At 42.5% G+C, this 21,693-nt stretch overlaps 1 protein-coding gene across 1 annotated transcript in view; it reads right to left on the bottom strand.

The window, feature by feature from the left end:
* Positions 1 to 21,693, bottom strand: part of LOC122805293 (atypical kinase COQ8A, mitochondrial-like) — a 740,997-nt gene that overhangs the window by 353,433 nt on the left and 365,871 nt on the right. The window contains exon 7 of the mRNA XM_044075380.1: positions 10,390 to 10,415. Within this exon, the coding sequence (XP_043931315.1) occupies positions 10,390 to 10,415 (26 nt within the window). The remainder of the gene's footprint in view (positions 1 to 10,389; positions 10,416 to 21,693) is intronic.

The following is a 21,693-nucleotide window of genomic DNA, read 5'->3' as shown; positions in this document are numbered from 1 at the left end:
TTGTCTTTAGAGCTGCTTTAGTGTTTGAAGCTGAAGATGGCTTAATATATAGTTGTGTAGGTCTGAAGACACCCTCAGAAGCAGATGCCTGCTCAGCGGCTCCGGACCCATCTGATGGAGTGATTTCTGAGTGTCTAATACCTTGAGTTTCCAGAGGCCCAGTCGGCTCCACGCGGGTGTCGGTAGCGGCCTGTGGCTCTGAGGTAGCGGGCGCCAGGGGCTGCGAAAGTGCCTCACTGAGAACTGGCGACTGGCCTAGTAGAGGCTTCGTCATCGGTTTTGGAACTCAGATGCCTATCCTTGTCCTTGCGTTTTTTGTAAACTCCGGTTGTCGGCTGTTCCGACGGCATTATATAATTAAATCTTCGGCCAAAGTAATGAAATGCAAAATCGAACAGACGCTTGATAGTGCGTTGGTTAAATCTAGCACAAAACCGACAGCTAGCAACATTGTGATCAGGGCCTAGGCAAGGAATACAGTAAGAGTGAAAATCCTTATGATGTATTTGCTTCCCACAAAAAATACAATTGTTAACTTTTTCTGACATCGGTCTGGAGCAAGAAAAAAGTTTCCCCAATGGGGTACTTAGCTTTAATGAAGACTTCGGTTCCGAAATACGGATTTGAAAATCTCAGGAGTCGACCGACCGGCACTTGCAAACTGCTTTTGCTTCAGGCACCGCGCGGCAAGAAAGACTGGAGAAAATGGCGTCGGTTGCATCTTTTATACCCCTGGCGCACTGACGTCAGGGGAGGGCTGACAGCAACCGACGCCAGAACTAGACTTTGGAATTCTGGCCGACTGAGGGTAGCCTGCCAGCAGGATACCCCAAGAGTAATGACTGCAACAGTGAAACACGAACATCAGGAAAGTGAAGCTCAAAAACACACACAAAAAAATTACTCGTCATGATGATGAGCTGTGCACCTCAAATGTTACGTTATTACAATGGTAAATGTATGGAACAACATTAAAGGGGAAAACAAATTCTGCTTGCACTTAAAGGGCAACCAAAGTGTGAAAAATATCACAATTTGGCGACTAAGCAACTTAATTTCCTGCATTTTCTGTAACTGTTCAAAATTTTGGAAAAAAATGTTAAATGTGCATTTTGATTTCTATGTTACGGATGGCTGCTGAACAACAGACAAAACAATGGACAAGAACTACTTAATGACAGCCACATACTACTTAAAAACAAAACTTTATTCTTCTACCACCTCATGACAATGTTGCTAGAAGGGGACACTCAACCACAAGGGCAAGGACAGAGGGCAAAAGAACACAAAATACAGCTGTGCAAGAATACTCTCCATAACAGTTTCAAGTAACATCAATGCAGCAATAGTATTCATGATATATGAAAACTAACTGCATTTACAAGTCTGCCCAGCCAGTCTGATTCCCAGTACTCTATGGGTATCCTGGTAGAGCTGGGATCCTCCATGGAAAGGGGTGCACTGTTGTGCCCCAGATTTAATAATAATAATACATATCCTGAGGTGTTTTTTTTTTTTTTTGCTGGTGAGTGTTTCAGCATACTATGTAAAGCAAAAAAGAACACAGTGGCTATAACTTCTAGCAGTGAGAGTCATCACTTCATTCCCTGCAAAGTTCAGACTGTGGGTGATAATGCTCCCTTCAGCTACTGTTTCAGTTACTCGTATGCCCTAAAATGCAAAAAAAGCCGTAATAGTGAAGGTGGATAGGGGTTAATACTACATTACTGATCTCCCTTATCTACTGTTACAGTAAGTGGACTCACTACTGTATTATGTTCTTCATATGGACCATAACTGTAACTATATTAATGATGGATGGAAAGATTGTTAAAGCAGTGTCTGTACCAGGAATTGTAAGCCAGTGCTAAAGGCATCAGCTTCTTTTACCAACCTCCCATATCTAAAGACAGAGTTCTCAGAGAAGGCCTGGCAGGATGGCTATGCCAAATCCTGCGCCGCTCTTGGACGGGATATCAAACTGCAGAAGTGGCTACAGCTATACAAGAATGAGCTTTAACACGTCCCTCCCGAGTTTTCCCATGTCTTTTATGAAGGAAGTGAAAATGCACTCAGCTATTTGGAAATGTGTTGATTTGAAACTGGACTGCTCAGCTCAGAATGTGCTGATTTGAGAATGGACTGCTCAGCTCATCTAAAGCCCCTAATTCTGTTAGGTAATTCCAGAGTTGCCTGTGGATATCAAAGATGTGTAAAATCATCTTATTTAGTTTCTATCTTGGGGAGGAAGCCCAGTAGTTGATTTGCATATGTAAGGGAACTATCTGAAACTGCCTTAACTACAAATGAGATGTTAGGATTCAGGTTTACTCTATATCTCTGCAAATACTGTGAAAAGCTCTTTACAAGTGTGTGCAGTTCTGAAATCCTCCTAGATGCGGTAGCAGCAACAAGGACGGTAGTCTTCTAGGAGATGTATTTGAGCAAAGAAGCAGCTTGTTGGCTCAAAATATTCAAGACAAAAATGTCAACATAAAGGGATCTTTGAAGGAATCAAACACTCAGGGTGTAACAGTGGGTTTATGTCCATGCAAGATTATCAGTCACAGTTACCACTTCTTTGACTTGGACATCTCCTTAGAAATTCATCTGAACGATTCCTTCGTGACATTAAAAGTGGGGGGGGGGGACTATCCTCTAAGTGGGGAGTCTCCCCTCTCTCTTTTTATAGGTCCAATTCCAGAAGTGGATGTCTGTTACGAGCTGTGACACACTAAAAAGCTGGTCAGTTAGCTACCTAAAATTCTCACATAGCGAGGCCCAGTTGAGAAAGGGTGGTTATAGGCATTAGGACTCAAGCCATATGACTTAGTAGGTGCATACTGTTTGCATGTTCCAGTTTCCAGAGAAATGAACTATGAACCTGCCAATTTCCCTGGGTGGGCATTCTTGGCAGAATGGCTGTGATCTCTATACATGGAAGGTGTACAGTGCACTTTAACAGTGCAACAGCCACTTCCTTTTTATTAGTTGGAGGGACATCAGAATTAGTTTCCTTGATAAACTCAGCTTTCTTGTGTGGTACACCTACAATGACAATGTGGTAATGTGGTCTGGAAAGAGTTTTCTTGTGTGGTACACCTACAATGACAATGTGGTAATGTGGTCTGGAAAGATATACAGTAAACTGCTGCCACCTCCAAAGGGGTTAGGCTACGATTAGTAGGTAAAACAGATACTAAGCCTATGGACTAGGAAATTATTTCATCAGTTGCAACATCCACAAGCACATTAGACAACAGGTGAGAGACCTTCTACTAAAAATGTCTCTCTTTAGGGTCCTCTTGCCCTTGAATTCTTTGAGGTGATGTTCCTTCCTACGAATTTCCTTGGGAAACAATGACTTTCCCATGATTGTATACGGCTATTCTGATTCCAAAGGCAGCAAAAATGCCTCTGTATTTTTCAGAAGAAACCCAAACAAACGTGGCAGTGTACTATAGGGTGGGACTCTCCTATACAAAAAGCCTTCTTAAAATGCAAATACTGACATGGGATCTGATTCTTGCAGTTGCAAATGTTTTTCTGATCTGCAAGGGGCTCACTCCAGGAAAAAATGCAAAAAGGGCTTCCCAAAGGAATCACTGCACCAGCAAAAAATGGAAACAATTCTCCAACAGGGTACATGGAATAAACATTTCTGCAGAAAAGTATGAACAGGTCTAAGACTACCAGATAAAAATAATATGAGCTTCCTTGCCAAAATGCAGCTTACTCCTGTGGTAAAAAGAGAAATGGAGATGGTATTGGGCCACAAGTCTCTGCAGTGCAGGCATCTGTCCCTACATTGGGGAGGAGCAAACTCACCTCAGAATATCTGAATAAGTCTAAGAATATGGTTGGCAATAGCAGAACAGATGCCTGTATCAAATTCCCATATATCATGAATCTGACTAGAACAGTGATGCAGGTGAAAAATCAATAATAAATAGGACTTGCAGAAGAGAATGGGAGGAATAAGAAATGGGTCAAGTGCAACACACTGTGGGAAGCAATTAGCACACAGACTGAGGAGGACACAGGATGCAGACAGGAGGGACAGAAGAATGAGTCAGGAGTTAAAGGGGAAGAGAAATGGTCTGGTAAGAGAAAAAACAAAGTTATGTCCTTACCATAACATTCCATCTGTGTTGTCCATCTCGACCTTTATTCTCACTGACGGGTCGGATCTGACATGTTTGATCGGTCTTGGCCTTCCCAATAGCTTCAGCAAAGCTCGTGGACCTCATTCCCTACCCATAATGCAGTTCCCTAACTACCTCAGATCTTCTCCACCCACCCAGAATGTAAAATAATGTATACCCCAACTACAGTCTATTTCCTGGACATTGTCAGTATCTCTGAGACTATAAGATATGGAGATCCCAGAAATCCAATGTTTGGAGGGTTGGGTTGTGAGAATAAAGGTCAAAGATGGACAACACACATGGAATGTTATGGTAAGAACATAACTTTTTTGTGTGTTGTCAATCTTGCCTTTATTCTCACTGAAGGGACCGCATCCCAAGCAATGCAATTCCTGGGTGGCTCATAGAAGAATATTGCTCAGAACCATAGAACCAAAGGAAGCTTTACTCCTGGTGGCCAAATCCACTTTGTAATGAGTAATAAAGGTATGTGACTTGGCCCATGTTGCTACAGCATAGATACTGCCCCATGAAAGTCTTGCGTGTAAGGCTGCTGAAGTCGCAGCTGATCTTAGTGGAGTGTGCTTTGACAGGAAAGGGAAGACGTTTGCTTTTTGAGGAGTAGATGTAAAATATACAAAGGGCGAGCCATCTAGACAATGCAACTTTTGAGACTGGTAACCCTTTTCTGGACTCAGAGTAAGATACAAAAAGTTGATCCAATTTCCTAAATTGTGAAGTCCTGTGCAAGTAGAAACACAATTATCTATGAAGATCCAAAAGATGAAGAGAGTACTCGCCTTTCTTTTGGTAATTACAAAAGAAAACAGGTAACTCAATAGTTTAGTTTAGATTGCTTTCCGACACACCGGAGAGAAAGGCAGGATTGGTATGTAATGACACTCCATCCTTATGAAAAATTAAATATGGGTGTTTGGATGAAAGAGCCTGTAGTTCTGAGTCTTCTAGCTGGGGTGATAGCTACCTAGAAAAGTGTTTTCCAAGATAAGAATTTTAAATCGCATGTCGCTGAAGGTTCAAATGGAGAGCAAATGACATTTGTTAAAATGAAGTTAAAATCCCAGGGTAGAGTTGGGTTCTTATTTGGAGGTCTGATCATTGCTGTTCCCTTTAAAAAAGCTCTGCAAAGTCTGTGTGACATAAGAGAACCATTTTTCCCTACATGGTAATTTGAAATTGCAACTAACTGGAATTTAACAGTAGATGCAGCCGCACCTTCATGAAATAGTTTTGCTAGGAAGTCTAATACAGAATGAACTGGCGCAGAAAAGGGATCTACCTGGTTATCAGTTACCCAGATAACAAATCGATTCCATTTACTCTTGTATGTCTTAGGTGTGGAAGTTTTATGAGAAGACAGAAGGATATGCTTTACTGGAGATGACAGACGGGGAAACCTGGCCATCAATGGAACTGGAGCAGTCAAGCTGTCAACTTGAGGCTGTGAAAGCTGTGATGTGCCATTCCTGATGGATGCGTCAGTAAATCTGGAACTGGGTCCAGAATCCATGGTTTGACCCAGAGATGAGGCTGTAGATAGGGAAAAAAGATTTGACGAGGCCAATAGGGTGCAATGAGGATTATCGTGGTTTCCAACAGACTTGCTTTCTGCAGTAGTTTGGGAACTGGAGGGAAAGCATATAGAAGACCTGGAGGCCAATCATGAACAAGTGCATCCCACGGTGACTCCCCCTCTGGAGGGATTAGGGCAAAGTAGTTTTTGCATTTGGCTTTGGTGAATAGTGCAAAAAGGTCACAGCAAGGCTGGCCCCATGTCCAGAAAATTTCTTCCACTACTACTTGACTGAGGGGACTACTTGTGTGGCCATAATATGGCCCTGCTCAGCTTGTCCGCAATCACTTTGGATCTCCCTCGGATATGGGTTGCAATTAGAAAGCGACTGGAGAATGTTGCCCAATGCCAAACCCTTCGAGCCTCTCGACAAAAGGGATAAGATCTGGACCAAACCACCGACATATTGCCTGCATCGCTAACAGCACTGCTCTCATCTCCAAGATGTTTATATGCAAGCGAGCCTCGTGTTCTTGACAGGTTCCTTGGACAGTCTTTCCCAGATAATGCCCCCCCACCCCACCCTATCTGGGAAACATCCATGGTCATCGTGGCTTGGGGTTGAGGGAAAGTAAAGGGATGGCCCTGAGACACTGATGGAGAGTGAACCCACCACTCGAGATCCTTCTTGCAAGACCTGGTTATAAGAATTTTGTGAGACACTGGAAGGTCTAGAATAGACCATTGTGTGGAAAGCAACCACTGCAGAATCCTCATGTGTAGGCGTGCTACAGGGATGAGTACAATAGATAGCACCATCTTTCCCAAAGTCTGTAATATTTGCTTTGCCATGGATCGCTTTTTCTGATAAATAGCCTGACATGTAGGCGAATGTCGAGTACTTTGTCTAGTGGAAGTCTCAGTACAAGGTTGACTGTATTTATTTCTGCACCTGTAAAGGTTACATTTTGAGATGGCTCTAAGGAGGATTTGTAGTAATTTATGGTAATTCCTAGTTTGGAGCAACGCTGAAGTACATAATCCCTGGCTTGTAGCAGCAGAAGCCTGGTCGGGGCAGTTATGAGCCAGTCATCCAAATATGGGAACACCTGGATTCCCTGGCATCTGCTGTGCACCACCACTACTGCCATGCATTTGGTAAACACTCTGGGGGCTGTAGTGAGACCCAAGGGCAGAGCTCAAAACTGGAAATGAATGACTCCCAGCCGAACGTGCAGGTACCATATGGATAGTCTTTCCGTCTTGATACGGTAGTATGCATCCTGAAGGTCTATACAGCACATCCAGTTGTCTCTTCCCAGGAATGGAATTATCGACTACAGTGTTATCATCCAGAACTTGGTTTTCTTCACCGATTTGTTCAGTCCCCTGAGATCCAATATTGGTCTCCAGTCCCGTTTTCTTTGGAACTAAAAAGAATCTTGAGTAAGTTCTGGATCCTCTCTGGTCTGCGTGGGCTTCTCGGATTGACTTTTCTTTAGCAACTTTTTAACTGCTAATGTTGCTTGCTCCTGTTGACTGGGGGGTACATCTGAAATTGACTTGTTTGCGGGAGCAAGGCAGGAAAAGGGAAGTCTATAACCCCTGGATATCATGTCTTGCACCCATCTGTTGTCGGTGATGATCCGCCAGGTTTCAAGGTGTAAAGACAACTGACCCACAACTGCCTCCAGAGGTAAACAGTCAGGCACTCCTTCAGGAGCACTGAAAGGGTCTACTAGAGAAAGATTCCCTAGAGCCCTGATTCTGCAGGCCCCTCTGCCGCAAGGATGCTGTCTTCCATTATTGTTCCCCCCTCTGCCTCTGGGGGAACTCTACCACCCTGTGTGTCCTGGTAAGACCCATGAGATTTCCGGAACCACATTTTCCCACTACCTCTCTCACCCTTTGGATATAGTCTAGTGGATGTAGAAAAACATACTCCAATGGCACATAGGGTCTTACCCTCTTGCTCATGCCGACTTAGCGTTTCTTTAACTTTTGGCCCAAAAAGAGATGAGCCATCAAAGGGAGGATTAACAAAAGAAAACTTAAAGGGCCCTGTGAAATTGTAAAGGCGCATCCAAGTCTGCCTTCTTATACAGATGCCTGATCCTGCTGCCCTACTCGCTCCATCTGCTGCACAAGAAATTTCATGGACAAGTTAACAACTGAACTGAGTGTAGCCAGCTGTGCATAGATCTTATCCGCCACCGCATCAGCTACAGCTGCTTGGAGAGAGTCTGAAAACTCTTTCAACAGGTCTCTCTGTAATCTGGTGAAGTGTGCAAGATAATTCAGCAATCTCAATGTGAAAGCTGCTAAAAAAAAGAATAGCTTCCCATATCTATCCATACTCCTAGAATCCTTATTAGGAGGATGGATAGCGGAACTAGTTTCGGAAAGTTCCTTCGTCGTGGCTGCCACCATGACCATGGCATCCACTGCTACACCTTTTGTGAAGAAAGCCTGATCCTTGAGGGCTGTGATGTACTTATTTGGCCTCCTAGCAGTGGGCTCTATGGAGTCTGGGGTCTCCCAAGCATTTTGAGATATTAATTGTACAAGCTCATTGAATGGCGGAATCACCCAGGACGTTGAAGGGTGGGATCCAAAGGCCTTCAGGTATACAGACTCCTCAGTAGAAGGGGAAAAGGACTGCCAATCGCCTCTCTGTTTCAGGATTTCTAGAATGCCTCCAAAGAAGACATCTTCAGGAGGCGATCATGGGGACCCTTCTGCTTCAACGAGGTCAGTATCCAAAGTGACCGAATCCTGTGGCGAGTCCAGATGCTTCTTCTTGCATGTCCTCTTCTGAGGAACTCCTTCAGTGGGGTATTCTGGAGAAGGTTTGGAAGGGGGGGCCCTGGGGAACATCCTGAGGCCTTGTATCCCTGCGGTCCTGTGGACGAGGGTGAGGAGGAAAAGACACCTGGGCTGACCAGGGAGGCAGCTCCGATGGAAACTGCGTCTGAGATTGAGAGTCAGTCATTACCCTCTTCATAACCTCAAAAGCAGACCGCCCCTGTTCCGAGGAACTCCCCGGACCAGACTACAAAGATGTCAGACCTGAGAGAGGTCTCAGAGCCAGCGACAGAAGCACCGAGGAAGAGGTAGGAGCTGAGCTCACCTGAACTGAGGCCCTAAGAGACTGGGTCTGATCTGAAGTGGCCGGAATCAGCTCTGCGGACCCATACAGTGAACGTTGGCTCTCAAAGGTTTCCTGCTCCAACTAGGCAGAAACATTCGGGGTGGACATAGGGTCCGTAGAACAAATAGGTGGGCTCGGATCCAATACAGATACTAACCGAATATCAGAGTCTTCCAAAACCGAGGCTGAGGGATGGCTCAGAGGAAGAGTAGGTGCCACTGGGGTAATACGAGTCTGATCAGACTCCTTTGGGTTCAGATCCAAAAGAATTTTGGCCAAGGCAAGTGTCTTGAGAAGCCTCTGCACCACTCTATCCACATCTTCATCCGTGAGGCTCCTGGTAGATCTTGTGGACAGTGTTGGGGATCTGGACCTAGCAAGAAAGGACGATGGAAGCAGAGTTGAAATTAGCTCCAACGGTAGAGATCAGCTCCGATAACAAAACTCAGAAGCCACTGGAGACTTCAAAGCAGACTCTTTGGTGGACTTTGGATCCAAAGGTTTGAAGCGATCCAAGGAGGTCCTTGGGTCTGTAGTGGTTGTCTGCTCCATAGTAACTGTCTGTGCAGACAACTTTGGTCGTTTAGCTCTCGGCTCCATTGAGGTTTTCAGAGCAGATGACCATTTCCCTGAGCTCTCCAATTTAGGAGTGGAGGGATCAGAAGTGATAGCCTCAGTGAAGGGCGTTTTAATCAAGCCCTTCAGTATCAACTTATTTTTATGTTCCAACAATGCCCTTGAATTAAAGGCATGACAAACAGCACATGACTCTTGTAAATGAAGCAGCCCCAAACAGTAAACGCACAAAGTGTGCGAATCACTGAGGGGCATCTTCTTGCTGCATTTCTCACATTTTTTTAAAACCCAAAGGCTTACCTTCCTTTTGCAACATAATAGAAGGCAGCCAATCAAAGCACTAAATTATAAAGAGCAAATATCCAATATCAAAAAAAAAAAAAAAAGTTATGTACTCACCATAACGTTCCATGTGAGTTGTCCATCTCACCTTCATTCTAGTACTTGTGGTTTAGGAACCGATACTTGGTTCTGACTCGGCCATTTATAAAAGCTCGAGGTCTCCAACTAGCTCATGGCTTACTCCCTATCCCATGATGCTCTAGTGCATTCCCCAGATCTTGTTAGCTGGTATATTAATATAAGTATGAGACTTCCCTATTATTTATCAGCCAAGAAGAGGGTCAGAGAACATCAGATGCCAAATAGTAACCTCTTGGTCGTCCAAGAGCCAAAGTCTGGGGGTATAGGAGGGGGGAACGCAAGAATGAAGGCGAGATGGACACCTCAGATGGAATGTTATGATGAGCACATAACTTCTTTATGTGAAGTTGTCCTATCTCGCCTTCATTCTGTACTTGTAGGACAGCGTCCCTAGCAACATTTTTCTTGGGTGGCTCACGAGAAAACATTCTTCAGAACACTGGACTCAAAAGAAGGCCTGTCCCTGGAGGCCAAATCCACTTTGTAATGAGCGATAAAGGTATAAGGCCTTGCCCACGTTGCTGCTGCACAAATGGTATCAATTGGGAATTTTGCACGAAATGCAGAAGAGGTCAAAATAGCCCTAGTAGAATGAACTCTTATTTTGTCTGGCAGTTGTTTGTTTACTGACTGATAAGTGAATGAAATGCAGTATGACAACCATCTGGATAGATTAGTATTTTTTGCAGTCTGAAAAGGATACAAACAACTGGTCAGTCTTTCTAAGGTCTTTTGTTCTGTGTAAACTGAATGTAATTGTCTATGCACATCAATTTGGTGTAACATATACTCTGCCTTACTGCCATATGCAAGTAAAAAAAAATGGTAAGTCTATGGACTGATTTAAGTTGGATTCTGAACATACTTTTGGTAAAAAAGATGAGTTTGTACACAGTGAGACTCTGTCACTGTGGAACAGCATATAAGTGGGTTTTTGATAGGTAACACCCGTTAACACTGAAACCCTCCTAGCTGATGTGATAACCACTAGGAAAAGAGTCTTCCAGGTTAAGAACTGTAAGTCACAGGATTATGCAGGTTCAAAGGGGGGAAGAATTATATGGGATAATACAAAATTTAGGTTCCATGGTGGTAATGATGGTTTAATGGGTAGTTCAACAGGTTAGTGCCTCTCAAGAAAGCTTTAGAAAGTCTGTGGGACATGATATTTTGTCTTTCATCTCCAAAATGAAAATTTGAGATTGCTGCTAATTCTATTCGAACAGTAGCTGCAGCTGCTTCATCATTAAAAAGCTTTGTTAAGAATTCCAGAATGGAAGATGTAGGTGCCAAAAGAGTCAATATGATTCTCTAAGGCCCAGAAGGAAAATCTTTTCCATTTGCTGAGATATAATCTTCTCAGACGTCTTGTGAGAAGAAATCAAGATATGTTGCACTGCAGGTGAAAGGTTATGTAGCCTGGCTATGTTTGGAATTGGGAGCAGCCAAGCTGTCAACTTGAGGGTCTGAAGAGATTGATGGAGTGCTCCCGACGGATGGGTCAGAAGATCCGGCACCAGTTCCAGAATTCAAGGGTCCTCCTGAAGATGAGGCCACAAGAAGGGGAACCAAATTTCAGGAGGCCAGTACGGGGCTACAAATATTAAGGTCTTTCCCAATGCACTGGCTTTCTGAAGAACTTTGGGAATGAATGGAAAAGGAGGGAAGGCATAGAAAAGACCCGGGGGCCAATCCTGCACAAGTGCATCTCTTGGGGGTTCCCCAGAGAGTGGATCAGGGCAAAGTAGCTGCTGCATTTCATGTTCATGGACGTCTGTAGCTATGCACTTTAAGGAACACCATAATGGAGACCCACAGGGGTTACAGGCAACTGTTTTGGAACAAGTAAATACTAGGTTTAGTACTGATAAAAAATTTAAGGAAAATTTAATAAGAAGGAAGGAACATTTATTTTAAAATATGATACAATATTTCCAAGAAGTTTGAATAGGGAATTCTCTTGGAAGCATTTAATAAGGTTAAAAACATATTAAAAGTTAACCTTTTTAGTTGGCTTTTTTTAGTGAATTCTTAATTGGATGATTATTTAATTAATCAATGCACGTATTTAAGTGTATGCTTACCAGCAAAAAGATGTACTCTGAAAAAGGCTTTTCTGACAGCCAAGGCACCAGAGAAGTGTTACTTGCCCTTAATGGTATAAGAGTTTGATGTTTTGCTGTTAACTTTTATTGCAGAAGTTTTTTTTATTTTAGTAAATCAGTCTGTGTACTAAAGCTTTTAACTTGATCCTCATCAGGAGGTTACGAGGAAACTGCAGATGCTGGGGGCACAATGAAGACTAAAGAACATGGACTGCTAGATTGCTGAAGGGTAGGATAGAAAAAACTGTGGGGAGGGGGACAAAGTCAGGAATAAGTTAAGTGATTAGCAGAGCTTAATGGGGAGTTCCAAACTCTTCAGTGTGTTTCTGACGTGACTAAGGGACAAGGGAAAAGGAGCAACTTTTTTGCTGATGGTACACAGACAGGTGAAGCACTGGTGAATACGGGAAGAATCTAGAGAAGGATCTGAAAAGGGTGACCAACTGGATAGAAACATGGCAGTTCAAGCTCACTGCATACAAGTGCAAAGGTAATGCACATGGACCACAAAAATCAAAGTGTGAAGTATTATTTATTATGCAGTTAATTGAGATGGTCTGTGGACCCTTTTTATCCACGGCCTAGGCTACAACAGCAAGGGTAAATACTACCTAAAAAAAAAAAAAGACAAGGCCGATATTCAAACTTCACGCAGACTAGCCACAGTGCAGGGACAAACTTCAGACCACAGACCTGTGAGACAGGGATCATACCACCAAGGCAGTCAAAGTGTCAGCCAGGAGAGAGAGAAACTGATGCCAAAAATGCAGGAAAAGGATCTGTGGATGGGTATGCTGATTATACCTGCACTAAACCAACAGAAGCAGAGTGAAAAGGCTCCCTACTGAAATGTCGGCACTCTAAATACTGAACGCCAAAAATCAGAGAAAAAAAAACGAAATGGAAATCTATAGAACAGCGAATCTCAAAAATTACTCTTCTCCTTAAAACTTCTTTTAGGGGGGCATGCCCCCTGCACCCCCATGTGGGGAGCAGGGTAAGACCCTTTACTTGTACATGGCAACTTCAAGACCACCATACCGTGGAGCAAAAAGGTAATATTCTGAGAAATGGCATCTCTAACTTGGTATATGCAAGTCTGTTCTTTCAGCAATTCAATCTCCATATTTCAGGACTTGCTCTAGTGTGTCCTGACATTTCAAATGGTTATTGACTAAAAATGGAATTGCAACAGCAAGTGGGATATTCTCAGGTGGGAAAAACTCCTGAAACAAAGGTAATGTTCACAGTTCTACAAGTCCCTGCTCAAGACACACTAATTACTGTGCGCCGGTCTGAAAAGGGGTGGCATATCAGCTACTGGATTAAGTCCAGTGGAAAGCCACCAGAATGGAGCATGGGATGGAAGGAAAAGGATATGGCCATAGAACAGATGGCATGGACCTCTTCTCACTACACATCAGAACAGATGGAGATATTTATTTATTTTACATTTGTTAACTGGGGGTATCTGACTGAGCTGAAAAGGCCCTTTTTCAGCAGAGGCCCGGTGAGGAAAAGCTCCACAAAGAAAAAGTACAAACACATTTAGTTATTTAGACATGGTCAGTATACACACCAATTACAAGACACATGTTTTTACAGTGGTATGCGGCACATAAACAGTTACAGTGGAGAGAACAAACAAAAAAATATTAATTTTAAAAATAAAGGTGATTAATAGATTTGTGGTGTACAGCTGAAATTTGGAACATAGGTAGAATACATACATAGTACACAGGTACAGTACATACATTGTAGATTCTACTATCAAGCTCTAGATTTAGTATATATATATATATATATATGCTTTCACTAGCATGGGGAGCAATCATGGCACTGCCAACTTTGCTTGAGATGTTGCCTGATGAGGTCTTTAAAGGAGGCTTTGGCTGATGTGTTTTGAATGCTAGTAGAGACAGAGTTCCATTTTTTAGCCACTGAACTACTATATAGTGCATCTCCAAAGCTATTGTAGCTGTTGGTGACTTCTAGTAGTAGTTTGCTTGATGATCTAAGAGGCCTTCTGGCTGAGTGATGACGTACTAGGTTTTTGAGGGCAGGACACTTATTGGGGAGGTAATAGATAGAATGACAGAGGCAGAGCTGATTGTAGGTTAGGAGGTTGGGCAGTTCAAGCCAGTAGAGCTGTCTCAAAGGAGTACAGTGATGAGTTCTATATGAGCAATTTGCAGCAAAGCGGGCAATTCTGTTATAGCAGGCTTCCATTTTGCTTAGTTCAGTTTTGCTGAGATTAGTAAGAATGGGAGATGCATAGAGTAGGGTGGATAGAAACTGGGAGCGAGCAATGGCTGATCTTGTGTTGTTGGTAAGAAATGGTTTGATACGGTAGAGTGACCCCAGTTTGGCATGTACTTTTTTAATAGTCAAGTTGAGATGACTATCAAATTTTAGGTGGGAGTCTATGGTTATTCCCAATAGCTTAGCCTGTGCCACTGGAGCAATTGGAGTAGCATTTGTGGAGTAGATAGTGAATTGACTGTTAGTGTTTTTGTTAGAACTGGTTATAATCATAAGCTGAGTTTTTGTTGGATTGAGGATAAGTTGGGCTTTGGTAAGGTAGTTTTCAACGTCAGAGAATGCTAGTTGAGTTGTTTGGAGGAGGGTGGGAATGTTTTGTGCAGCACAGATTAAGGTAGTGTCATCTGCATACTGAATTATAGATGCATGCTGTGTGGAGGTATGGAGGTCATTTGTGAAGACTAAATATGTGTCAGGGAAATTTGTAGGGGTCATTGTGAACAGCCAAACAAAGAGGGGAAGAAGATGCAGAGGCACAGACAGTAGATTGCAATGACAAACCAGTACCTGGATCTACAAAGGTACTTCTGCACAGAAAGGACAGTGGACCCAGGGGATACTGTACCAAAGTGGGTTGATTATGCAGAGAAAATACACAAAGTCATTCAAAAGGGCACTAAAAAGTAAAAAGGAAAGGGTAAAAGTGTAAAAGAAAAGGAGATATAATGTTAAATGTACTTAAAGGGCAGACTAAACGACCTTAATGTCTCCTTCTGCAGTTAATCGCATGCAATGTGCTTCCCTCTCTCGGGAAAGATGACAATTCCTTGCATATGAACAAACTGATACATGGGGCGTCCCAGTCTTGGAAGATTATCCAAGCACTACCCCACTTGTGCTGATTTCTGCTACAGCTTAAGATGTCAACCAATTACCTTCTCGATGAAGCCACTCCACATACATCTGGACCATAGCCTCTCAGGGGCAGCCTCCCCATCCTGTCACTGATGCCTTCACTATCAATAACTCATGTCAGCAATGACACAACAGAGAGATCCCTCCGCCAGTCCAGTGCATTAAGTCCATCCAGTCAAGAAGTGATAACACACCAGACTACAGAAGGTGCTGCCCCTACACAGCAAACATCTCTGACCTCTTAGACCATCTCCAGGGAAAGGAGTAAGTGGCCCTGTACCACATTCAGGGTTGCTCCTATGTAAATGAGGTAAAAGAGGACTTCTTCCATTTGACAGTCAACACAAACATACTGTACACACGGCAATGGCCACATCAGGGCTGCCCAAACAGTCCAAGAAGACGCCACCAGCAAAATGTTGTACAGATGCTTGAAAATCAAGAAACAATTTAGTTACAACATTCCTGATATTATGATCACCATTTGAATGAAAACCAGGGGAACAAGAACTGCAACTACAAAGCAGTTTATACAGACAATGCAAATATAAAGCACCTTATACAGACAAAGTACTATCTCCAACAAAACACAAAGAATCTTAATCTGGATTCCCAAAATTTAGTGTGCCATCAGACATCCTCCATCATACACAGACATCATCCAGCTGACCTACATTAGCAATGGCAGCAAGGTCTTGTGGGCGGATGTGCAAAACACCATGCACTGATATGCCTACTGAATGTAATGAGGTCCTGGATGGGACAAGACTCTACACTCCCACCTTTTTTCAAATAAGGAACGCACAGAATAAGACAGATGAACTCTTATTCCTGCCCTGCTGTCGGCATAAAACCACATTCACTTTTTGTCAAAGGGACTGCAACCGAGCCATCTTCTCTAACAGTGCCTTGTTCACATGAAGATGACAAAATTAGCTACTGCTACTCCAAGGTGTAACAATTTTATTTCAAAATCCATGTATTCTAAATAAAGAGTTCCTTGCAGGCAGACCCAGCAAGGAGTCAGTGAGATCGACACCTCTGCAGAGACAGACATTCTCTTCTTAGGCTCCCAGACATGTATAATGGAAAGAGAATGAGTAAGGTAGGTATGTGCATGCCCTCCTGTGTGGACAGAGCCTTATGTTTTTTTCTGCAGATCCTCAATAATAAGCTAAACAGACTCAATGGAAACCCCCCCCCCCCCAACCTGAAAGAAGCATTAAGAATGTTGAGACTGCTCTGGAGCCCATTATGAAAGGACAATAACCAGGCAATCTTAAGCAGGCAACTGCCTGCAGCTACTGTTCTTGCCACAGTGTTACTGATATCAGTGTAGAGGCCATACAGTGAACCTTTAACAACTCGCTAAGCTCAGAATCTGAAAGCTCACAGAGCCCAGCCAAAGCCTGGGCAGTCAGGAAAAACTTGAAAAATGAGATAGGATAGTAAAGGGATAAAAGGCAAACTGGTAGAGAAGGAGGGGAGGAATTCAATGACTAGATAGTTAAGTGACTGATCTGTTCAATCATTTGGAGGGCAAGGGAGTACTGTTTATACACCACTGGGTAGGTGGTGACGGTATGATCCTAGCATGGAGAAAATCGGAGAAGGGCCTACTGCTTGCCTAAACTTGTACTAATGAATGGTACTGTCTCACAATGGTTTTGCAATTTCCCATCAGCAGCTGAAAAAACTACAAAGGTACAGTGCTAAAGAGGAAACAGCTGAAGTCTCAGCAGGTTCAAGATAAACCTCTGCCAGCAAACTTCAGCTTGGTAATGGTAAAGCAAGGTAGCTCCACACGGCTGAGTTAAAACCTTTGAGTCATGTTCAAGGGAATAAAAGTCTATTCTGTTTGGCTGAAAAGTGATTATATGCTCTAGCTTGGAAGAATTGCAGATGCCTGGTGCTCCCCAGGTCCAGGCCTTGTTCTTAAAAGCAGATGATGGAAGGCGACTCTCTAAGTATGTAAACAGGCATTCATATGAATATGACATAAGATACTGCTCAACCCTCAAGAAGAGAGGGTATGACGTCTACCTCAGCCAAGGCAGGCTTTGCTGACAATACAGGTGTTGGTCTCAATCAGCTCTTTCACCTTTCTGCTTAATGCCTACCCTTGTGAGAATGACTCTCCATTCACACCATATGCTGGGCATTCTTCTTCACCTCCAGCTTGTTAATGCAAGGTGAACCTCAAACCTTTCTTATTAACACTTACATGTGCTAGGATGAAGCTCTGCAACACCTATCATTATGCTCAAGATAAAGCAAGAGAGACCACACTCCTGTGGTGCTCCTTCTGTTTATTTAAATTATTTATCTGTTCTTGACCAGGTTAATCCCATGAAGCCAGTAGTTTCCTTTCAAGGACACCCAAGGTGATACTCGTACCGAATTGAGGAGACTTAGCAAGGCCACTGGGGAATTTCCCCTACTCGCTATGGCACTCAAGGTGCATGTGGCCACAGAGTGTGAATCATCTGTTCCATTCCTAGCACTGTGACAACTGGGAGAACGGCACGCAAAACATGGCTTCCAAAGAGAACACAGTTGAGGTGAATGCTGTCTCCGTAGAGATGTTTACAGTTATTGAAGAGGAGAGAGCTGTTTGAGAGGAAGAAAAAGAAGATCGGATCAAGGAAACAGAAGAGATTTCCAGCAAGAGCTTTTCAAAGGGTCGAAAGGTGAAGAAGAAATTATAGAAGAAAGGTATAAAAGTAAAGGCGTTAGAATGTTAAATGTACTTAAAGGGCAGACTAGACAGTTTAGGGTCTACTTCTGCAGTCAATCACATGCAATGTACATCCGTCTCTTGAGAAAGATAACATTTCCTTGGAGATGAAAAAAAAAGTAGGGAGGGTTGCGGAATGATATATTGGAAAACTTAATACAGCACAGTGAACCGGAGATGGGAAAAGAAGTATGGGGGGATTATGGAAAAATTAAATAAAGCAGAAGAACAGCAAAATAAATAGTTTGTGGAGGCAGCTGGAATACAAAATGAAACTGGAAGGGAGAGAAAGAAGACGGAAGAGTCAGAAAAGAAGAAACACGCACTGCGAATTCAGAGTAAGAAAGAAGTAGAAATGCACAGGTATGAAATTTGGGACAAGGCAGTTGTGCCTTTAGGCATGAAGGCACAGGAGGTAAGAGCTTTTATTTTAATTAAAAAAAAGACTTATTGTGAAATTTGTTTCAGACTGCTAAAACTTCAGAAACTTGTATGGAGAGAAAAAAAGACACATCCATGGAATAAATATATTATAAAGACTTTTTTCGAGAAACGCAGAAAAAAAGTCAATATACAATTTTGAGCGGAAACTGAAAGAGAGACTGTAAAAAATATTAAGGAACTTTTGGGTACTTGTGTATTATTGCAACCAGATTTTTGCAGTTGCGAATTTTGCTTCGTTGAATGCAGATGACCGCATGAAACACTGCAAAGTGTTGTGCAAACTCATTATTGCTGGCAAAAAAACCTCTGGACTATTTTCAGGCACAGAAAAAGATGAAACAATCTTCTTCCTGTTTTGCGTGCATTACAGGCACACGCCTGAATTGTCAGGGATGGTGTCTTAACTGATGAATGGAATATTTGAACTGTGAGGAATGAAGCCCTCACAGAAGGAAAACAGACACAGGAACAATGTTTTCAGTAAAGTAATACTTTGTTAAAAATGTGTAAACAGAATGGAAAACTACCATTGCAATGCGAAAGTTGAGGAACACTAATGCTGGTAAAATGTCAAGGTGGATGATGTTGATAGCGGATTACGGGTTCCTGACTAAACTATACTAACAGTACGGAAACATGTTACTGGCTGATGATGCCCTTCTTGTCATTACTGTCATGTTTGGACTAGAGTCTATGTTTAAAAATTGTTAAAAATACAAAAAGTTAAGCAGAAACATAACTCCTGTGTCTGTGCCTTTTTATGTGGGGGGAAACTGGTGAGCAACTGCAGTAAGCAAGACAGCAGCCCTGACAGCTGAAGCGTGTATGCACTTTACTGCGAGCTACATGACATGCTGGCGGTAAAGTGCATACCTAAACAGCAACATTAACTTACTCTTTTTTTTTTAATGACAACCCTGCCTAAAACAACCATTAGTGTGAAAGAAAACCCATTGTCTAACACTGTCACACCATGAACGGTTACATTTCCGCACTGGCCAACAACCGTTATCTCAAAAATCTGGTTGCAATAATATGCAAGTACCAACTTTTGTAATGAAGTAATGGACATTTCAAAAGTTACTGATAATATGGAACTTTAGACAGGGACTTGGGACAATAATGTGATTTTGAAAATGGAAAATGGTAAAACTGTACATATTCCAAGGATGATTAATGTTGATGGCCATAGAGCTATTGTTAAGTACTGGGGCTAACTGAAAACATGTTTTTTTTTTTTCTCCTGTGGGAAAGAGGGACGTTTTATAAATAATTGTGATAAAAAAAGATGTTGTTTATGTTGAGAAATTGGTCATGATGCTAAAAATTGTGAAAACATGTTATAAATGTAAGTAAACAGAACATGTACGGATGGATTGCAAGAAGGAAAGGAGATAGGAGTGTGATATTAAAAAACAAAATGTAAACGAAAAAGAAACACTGCAACAGGAAGCACAACAAAATATAAGAGCAAAAGTAACAATATAAACCCAGAAGAGACTATGGATAATGTATATAAAGGGGAAGGGGAGAGGGAAACTGGAACAAAGTTAGTGAAGAAGTGGATACAAATTGGAAAATAGGTAAAAAGAAAAGTTCAATTGGGACAAAGGTTAGAGATAGGAAAATAACATTTCCGGATTTAGTAGCAAAAGCTAAAAAGAAAGGAAATGAATAATTAATCTTTTGCAGATTAAACAGGAGGACAGCTAATAATCTTAGAACTGTATCGATTATGAACAGTATAAAGAATATAGTTAGGAAAACTGGAGTAACAGATGGTGTAATAAGTGTGATGTAGCTTTGACAGTGTTAGAAGATACAGAGGCATTACGGCTAGGTGGTATAATATGGAATCTGGGTTATGAAAATTGCTCAGGGATTGCTATACTATACAGAAAAGAAATAAACAATCTAGATTATACTTTAATTATATTAGGAAGATTGATGGTAGTGGACTTTAGATGGGAAGGGAAAGTGTACAGATTAACAGCAATATATGCATATGTGCTATATAAAGAAAATTAGAAGTTATGTACTCACCATAACGTTCCACCTGAGTAGGTAGCTTCATTTGTCTGCAACCTGTGGGTCTTGGATCCGATATCGGATCCGAGCCGGCAACTTGTTTCAAGCTAATGGATCCAAGCTCCTAGCTCCTCCCTTCATCCATAATGCCCTGCTAACCCTCCATGACCTCAGATCGAGTTTGCCCCTCAATATTTACCCAAAAAAATGGGTATCCAACTACCAATAGATCCGAAGAAGGCCAGGGGGAAGGAGGGGGGGATGGTTGCAGACAAATGAAGCTACCTACTCAGATGGAACGTTATGGTGAGTACATAACTTCTAAATCTGAAGTAGGGAGTTCATTTGTCAGCAACCTGTGGGACAGAGTCCCCAGCTACCTGCACCTTGGGTGGCCATCATGGAAGGATATTGCGAAGCACCGCAGAGCCAAAGGATGCTCTCCCTCTAGAAATCACGTCCAGTTTGTAGTGGTTAATAAAGGTATGAGATGAAGCCCAAGTGGCTGCTGAACAAATATCATCCAATGGGACTCTAGACTTGAAGGCCACAGAAGTAGAAATGGAGCGGGTGGAATGAGCACGAACTCCTCCCAGAGACTTGATACGCCAATAGGATACATTGAGAAATCCAGCGTGATAAAGATACTTTTGAAATTGCTTTCCCCAAATTAAATTTGGCAAAGGAAACGAACAGCTGGTCGGATTGCCTATGGCCAGCTGTTCTATGAGTATAAAAACGAAGCTGCCTATGAACATCTAATGAATGCAGCTTGTACTCTCCCTTATTCTGATATTTAGGGAAGAAAACCGGTAAATTTATGGATTGATTTATGTTGGTTTCTGATGCTATCTTGGGGAGAAAAAAGGGCTTGATCTTGAGGTACACTCTGTCTGGGTGAAAGATCAAATAAGGAGGCTTCACACAGAGAGCTTGAAGCTCCGAAACACTCTTTGCTGAACTGATGGCTAGAAGGAATGCTGTTTTCCAAGACAGGAATTTGAGATCTAATGAAGCAGCGGGTTCAAAAGGTGGAGCAGTCAGGGCTTGAAGAACTAATGCAAGATCCCATGGTGGCACGGCTTCCTTTATAGGGGCCATGTATCATGTCCCACATGGTAATGTGATATGGCTGCCAATTGCACTTTGACAGTTGAACAACTAGCACCTTCCTGAAAGAGTTCGGTTAGGAAGTCTAATATAGATGGAAGAGGAGCCGTAAAGGGATCTAGGTCATGATGCTCCGCCCAGATGGAAAAACGTTTCCATTTACTGCGGTACACTTTCCTGGTGGAAGGCTTATGCGCTGCCACAAGGATGGCTTTGACTGGTGAAGAGATACCGGGAGTCCTAACTAGGAGTGGAACTGG

The sequence above is a fragment of the Protopterus annectens genome, chromosome 6.part1 (genome assembly GCF_019279795.1).
Source record: "Protopterus annectens isolate FY-2018-M chromosome 6.part1, PAN1.0, whole genome shotgun sequence".
Classification (NCBI taxonomy): domain Eukaryota; kingdom Metazoa; phylum Chordata; order Ceratodontiformes; family Protopteridae; genus Protopterus; species Protopterus annectens.
The sequence above is the reverse complement of the archived record's forward strand: the minus strand, read 5'-3'. Positions and strand labels throughout refer to the sequence as shown.